Source organism: Salvia splendens, chromosome 7 (assembly GCF_004379255.2).
Source record: "Salvia splendens isolate huo1 chromosome 7, SspV2, whole genome shotgun sequence".
NCBI classification, from domain to species: Eukaryota; Viridiplantae; Streptophyta; class Magnoliopsida; order Lamiales; family Lamiaceae; genus Salvia; species Salvia splendens.
The window spans coordinates 34,466,424-34,473,637 of NC_056038.1; the positions used below are offsets into that span (position 1 = coordinate 34,466,424).

Here is a 7,214-nt window from a genome sequence, read left to right on the forward strand (position 1 = left end):
AATTGAACCTATTAATTACTACATTGAAATCCATGAATTTGGACGGAAACTGCATGCGATCAACTCACACCCTATTTCAACTAATATTTTTGACTCTGATTTAGATTTATATTCACATGAAATAATAAAAAAACCGTACAAACTATGAACAAAAAATCACATTGCTATATTTTTAGCGTTGTCCTTAATCCTATTTTTCCTGCGAATTTTTTCACTTTTTTCTCCTCTCTTGTGGTGTTTTTGACAAATATTTTGACAAATTTGGACGGAAATTGCATGCGACATCACACATTTATTAATCCAACTAAGTTGTTGACTCAAAATTATATTGGGGCCCAAAACATTCACTGTGTATACTGTTATTCCTATTTTACTTTATTATTGCATTTAGCTTACTTTTTTATTTCCCAAATAGGTTTAAGTAATCAATGTGCCCATAAATTAATATTCATTTCACTTTACTATGTCATTGCAATTACGGTGAAAGAACTTTAGTGTCTGGACAGAAGGGGTATATGCATATTGCATAGTAGAAAGCAATTTATTTTAAAAGTTATTTCAATAGTTACAAATAGTGATATGCTGATATCCCTCTAAAAAGGATACTCCATTTCCCTAAAGTTTACTTATATTAAATTGTTTATTCTTATTTTTTTTATCGATAGGTGATATTGATTGCATTCACTGCACACAAAGATTTACCTCTTGTTAGAAATTCTTATCACCATTTTATGGTACATACTTAAAATTATAGTATACTACTTCATATCAAACACTGATTCATAATTTAGTTACATGTTGAACAATAAATTACATGACAGAAGAAATACTTGTTACATATTCCATTTTATTAGTTTGATCGAATTCTACATGTGAATCCTTTATTTTTGGTATTTATGTGTGCGTCAGTTTGATTCTAGTTACAACTCTTCCACTGAGAAAGCTAAGAAATCTTTATATAATTGTTTATATTTTATAGTACAATAATAAAAGAGCTCAGTTTTTACACTCATGAGCAGACACACACACTCAAGGTGGGGGGACTTTTTACTTTATAAAATTTGTGTAAATTATGGGAAACTGTTTTTTTTTTCCAAGTTCATATTTTTGAAAATCGAAAAATCCGAGATTTAGGATGATGAGTAGGTGCTAATTTTTTTATGAAAACAAACAAAAATAATGGCAATTGTTTAGCTGATGACGAAATAGTTTTTTATATCGATCCTTCCAACTCATCACAAGATTCACGTACATATATAATTCATATGTTTGATTTCGTGAGCCACCCAATCTTCATCTAAATAATCCATGACAACGTACTTGTCCTAACAATTATTATGTCTCTTCTGATTTACTGTAGTTATCTACTACCTCCGTCCCGCAATAAGTGTCACATTTTGCCATTTCAGTCCGTCCTACAATAAGAGTCGCATTTCACTTTTATCATAAATGGTAAGTAGATCTCACATTCCACTGACCAATTCTATTCACATTTTATTATAAAACTAATATATATATAAGTGAGACTCATAATTCATTAACTTATTCAACCCATTTTTCTTTACATTTCTTAAAACTAGTGCCCACACTAAATGTGATACTTAATGTGGGACGGAGGTAGTATCGAATTATAATTTCTTCACGTTCCCCTTCTCATAGTAAGGAAATATTAAAATGTCATTTTAGTAAGACAACCCTATTCAACCCGATATCTATATATTCAAGAAATCCCATTTTTGTGATGATGAGAAATCGGTTGTACTAGTCTTGTAGATATGTTATGAACAAAGGTACAAAAGAACCAAATAACAAGTAGTATTTCATTTACGTAATGATAATATTAAAAACTCATACATGTATTTCATTTACGTGCACACCAACTCCACAAGGACCACAATTCTATAACTTTTAGTCCTTGTTACAGGAGTTAATTAAATGGTTATTCTTAAATTATATATAGTTCTAATTAAATTTGATTTCATGATTACCCTTTTGTCTAAGTTTAAAAATATTATAAAGTTATAGCATCTATTTTTCTTTCTTAACTCAATAAATAATCAGTTATAACTTTTGATCTACTTAAATTGATGTGTCTTCAATAAAGACACATATGATAAAACCAATTATATTGAACAAATAATGATTTTGGTATAAACTTATTCGGAAAATGTGAGTCGGACTATTATCTGAATAACGGAAACAAGTATTGACCGTATTATTAGTAATTTTAGATTTGGGCTTAAAAGTTAGCATAACAAAATTTGGGCTATAATTTTAAATAAGCACGTTTTAAATATTAAGCCCAACTCAATTGCGAGGCCCATCTCCATTTCTTGCAGTGCCATTTATTTTTGTTGTTTTGTATAGTAGAATTAATAGCAGAACCCTAAAGCTCATGTATTTGTGTTGGCTTAGTGATTATTTAAATACTAAATAAACATCGCTCAAAGGACCTATTGCAAGTTCTATTTTTTTAAAAATTTTAATTTGTGCCTCAAACATATACTTCCTCCGTCTTGTCATAAGCAAAAACCTTCTTTTTGGGCATGAGATTTAAAAAAATGATATTTAAAAAGTTAAGTGAATAGAGAATAACGTAAGAGAAAATGCATTATAAACAACAAATCCACGAAATTATTAAGAGAGATACGCGTGTGTATTTTAAAATCTAAAATTACTGAAGCAAATAATATAAACATCAATATTCTTTCGAGAAATCTCCAGTGCATTTCTGATACACCCTTCGCCTCACAATAAGAGTTCCATTTTGCCATTTTCGTTCGTCTCATAATAAAAGTCCTATTTCACTTTTACCATAAATGATAAGTAAGCCTCACGTTCAACCAAATTATCCAACTTACATTTTATTATAAAACTAATATATATATATATAAAATTGGGACCCACATTCCACTAACTTATTAAACGTACTTTTCTTTATATTTCTTAAAACTCGTATCCAAATCAAATAGGACTCCTGTTATGGGACGGACGGAGGATATTTTTATTTATCATGTGCCCGACTTATTGTCCCCTCTCCGGAATAATCTACACTACCCTGCATTTATTTATTTTACATTCTGGCATATAAAATATTTTTAGAGGACGAATCAAGGTCTAAAACCGTGAGAATTTTTGGTTGCAAAGCCATACTTATTTTTGCATTACTTTACATATGCTGGTTCATGGTAAGTACAAATACGCTAATTAGTACTCCGTTCCATCGAACATGATTCATTTTTCATTTTAGTTTGTCCCAACCAAAATGACTCATTATTTAAAATGGAAACATTTTATCTCTACTTTATTCTCTTTCTCTAATTTTACTCTCTCTACTCAACAAACAAAATAAGTTGCAAAAAATCTCGTGCCGCCCAAAGAAGCGGTCATCTTCCTTGTGACAGAGGGAGCAACAGTATACATTAATGCCGGCAATGGTGAATCTAAGTGTATAGAGGTGACTGAACCAACCTTTATTAAATTCGATATTTTGTGTTACCGTTAGACCTCACGGCTTCATAGTTTCTTGTGTCATCCATTTAGCAGACATGCCTTGAGATACTAACAGACTTTTTTTTTTTTTTTTTTAAAATTAACTTCATATATTTATATCATATATATGAAGGAGGAAATTACAAATCAACTCCTATAACAAGGAGGAAAGACAAATTACGCCACCCAGGGTTCCAGGGTTCGAACTCGAGACCCTCAGGATGTACGCGGTATCCAGCACCCTTTTACCGCTAGGCCAAGGGGCTTGGATAGATACTAACAGACTTACCAAGGAAAACATTTCTTTTTATTATTTTGTTATTATTTCAATATTTCAAAACTAAAAATTTATAATATATACCTAGATGAAGTAAATTTTATGTTGACCAATGTATGCACTATCTCCAACGCGAATGGCGACCTTCTTTACCAGTTCAACTCCGCAAGTTTCATTTATCAATCACTTTGTAAATTAAGGTCGTTGGTTCAGGCTTAATTGCTAAAATTTCACGACGTTTGGATTTAAGTATATCTAAAACTTATTGTCATATTATACATTTTACTTAAGCTGTAGTAGCAAATAGACACGTGTTAAGGGACGTTTTCTCTAACGGAGGTTAGTGGCTGTCATTCGAAGCGGAGCACCCTATTCGAGGGTCGGCGGAAGTTGTTGGGTACCTGTGCACGGGATAGTCTTCCCGTCGGGCAGCTTGGGGGTAGGGTTTCTTCATGCGCAGCCCGGGGGAATCTTCCCGTGAAAAAGAATTATGGTTTGAGAAATATAACACAAACATATTATTCATTGATTGATTAAATGATAATAGTCCTGCCTATTTATAATACTAGAATATTACAACCCTAATTTATCTAATAGGAAAATAGTCTATGGGAAAAGTGTGGCAAACCAAAAGATAATTAAATCCTGTGATGTAGGATCATATCAACACGCCATTCTTTTTATATTTTTGAATTTATAAGTGCGACTTTTATTTCATTTATAGTACATTGTATGCACACTATCACAATAAGGTTTATTATTGTTTCCGGTTGTTGACTTGGTACCCCAAAACCTTGTGTTACTTAACTTCCTAAGATAAAAAAAATTGTGTCGCAAATATAATTCATTATAAAAGTAGCAAAATACAATCATTATATTACTAGGTTTGATTTTTTCTCTGTCGATGAACTCCTACGGCCGCATAGGCCACATCAAAAAAATAAAATTAGATAGTAAAATATGATACCTTGGACTGAGTAAAGAGAGCTAGAGACGAGTTCAATTCAAATTTACGTGACATATTAACAAATTAAATCGGTTAATTAAATAAAAACAATGCAATAAATTATATAATGCCGTGCAGCAACACACTTTATTATTAAAACAATGAAATTTCAAATTAAATTAGATATCTCAACTTCCCCATCTACAACCATTACACGTCCACGACCTTTTCTTCACTCACTTCAACTATATGTATATATATGCGTTAGCCATATTCCTTTCTTCATATACACAAACCATACAAAAACACAATCCTCATTCATCTCCCACTTCCAAATTATTCTCTCAATTTCTCAAATTCGTAATTCGATTCTAAATTAAATTCATAAAGAATGACCAATATGTACAATCATAAATCGAAAACCAGTGACATCGCCACAATGAAACCCCTAGACCCGGAGGAGTTCAGGAGACATGGTCATTTAGTAGTCGACTTTCTCGCAGATTACTACAAGAACGTCGAAAAATACCCGGTTCGCAGCCAAGTCGAGCCGGGCTACTTGAAGAAGCGGTTACCCGAATCCGCTCCCTACGATGCAGAGCCGATTGAGAAAATCCTCGGGGACGTCCAAAACGACATCGTCCCCGGCATCACACACTGGCAAAGCCCTAACTACTTCGCCTACTTCCCCTCGAGCGGGAGCATTGCCGGATTTCTAGGGGAAATGCTGAGCACGGGATTCAACGTCGTCGGGTTCAACTGGATGTCGTCTCCGGCCGCCACTGAGCTCGAGAGCATCGTCATGGACTGGCTCGGGAAGATGCTCAAGCTCCCGTCGGAGTTTCTCTTCTCCGGCGGCGGCGGCGGCGTGTTGCAGGGGACCACCTGCGAGGCCATACTCTGCACAATGGTCGCCACTAGGGATCGAGTCCTGAAGAAGATTGGGAGGGAAAACATCAACAAATTGGTGGTTTACGGATCGGATCAGACGCATTCCGCGATCCAGAAAGCAGCTCAGATTGCCGGAATTAATCCGAGTAATTTTCGGGCCATAGCGACGTCTAAATCGAACGCATTCGGGCTCACAGCAGAGGCATTTCGGGCTCAAGTAGAATCCGACGTGGAATCGGGCCTGGTGCCTCTGTTTCTGTGTGCGACGATTGGAACGACGTCGTCTACCGCAGTAGATCCGCTCGGCCCGCTCTGCTCTGTGGCGAAGGAATTCAACATTTGGGTGCACGTCGACGCCGCCTACGCCGGAAGCGCCTGCATCTGCCCGGAATACCGCCATTTCCTCGACGGCGTTGAAAACGCCGACTCATTCAGCTTCAACGCACACAAATGGTTCCTCACAACATTAGATTGCTGCTGTATGTGGGTGAAGGATCCAAGCGCGCTGGTAAAAGCTCTCTCTACATATCCAGAATATCTAAGAAACAAAGCTTCCGATGAGAAATCGGTGATCGATTACAAGGATTGGCAGATCACTCTGAGCCGCCGATTCAGATCTCTGAAACTCTGGCTCGTGATCCGGAGCTACGGCGTCGCGAATCTGAGGAAATTTCTGCGGAGCCACATCAAAATGGCGAAGAATTTCGAAGGATTGATCGGAATGGACAAGCGATTTGAGGTGGTGGTGCCGAGAAACTTCGCCACCGTGTGCTTCCGCATTTCGCCGATCGAGATCAGCGGAAATCACCAGATCGTATCAAAGGAAGAGGCGGCGAACAATATAAACGCGAAATTACTGGAAACGATAAACGAATCGGGGAAGATTTACATGACGCATGCGGTTATCGGAGGAGTTTATGTGATGCGGTTTGCCGTCGGAGCTACCTTGACGGAAAACAGACACGTCATCTTGGCTTGGAAAGTTGTTCAAGAACATGCAAACGCGCTCTTAAATTCTTCTTAAATTTTAGCTTATTGGTTTATTTAATTTAATGTGCATTTTAATTTGTAGAAACGTAAGTCCGATTCATAATTAATTTTGGAGGGAATTTGTTTTAAGATTCTTATTCGAAGAACTAGTGGGCTCAATCTTAATTGGTATATTAGGTGGACCATTAACTTTGGGCTTTTCGGTGGGCTCAATGATTTTAAAGAGGAGTATAATGGGCTTTTCGGTGGGCTCAATGATTCCTAATAACTTTACTTTCTTGTGTTTGGAAAATATTAAGATTTTAAATTTTATATTTGACTTAAAAAAATATAATATTTATTTTTTATTAATAAAATAATAATAATAATAATAATTATTATTATTATACTAATATTTTTAATGAATTATTAATTAAAAATATACTATTAATATTTTATATTATAATGAATAATTTAAATATGAATTATACATCATAATTATAAATATAATAATAAAATTATAAATATAGTTATTTATTCATATTATAATCATAAATGATATGAATATAAATATGATTATCATTATAACTATACTATTTACTGATATTATAATTGAATAAAATATATTTTTATTGATTA

At 34.6% G+C, this 7,214-nt stretch overlaps 1 protein-coding gene across 1 annotated transcript; it reads left to right on the forward strand.

The window, feature by feature from the left end:
* The first annotated feature begins 5,021 nt into the window (after positions 1–5,021).
* Positions 5,022–6,711, forward strand: LOC121811678 (tyrosine decarboxylase-like). The gene has a single exon (XM_042212577.1). The coding sequence runs from the start codon at positions 5,107–5,109 to the stop codon at positions 6,628–6,630; it is 1,524 nt and encodes a 507-aa protein (XP_042068511.1). The 5' UTR covers positions 5,022–5,106; the 3' UTR covers positions 6,631–6,711.
* Positions 6,712–7,214: the final 503 nt, after the last annotated feature.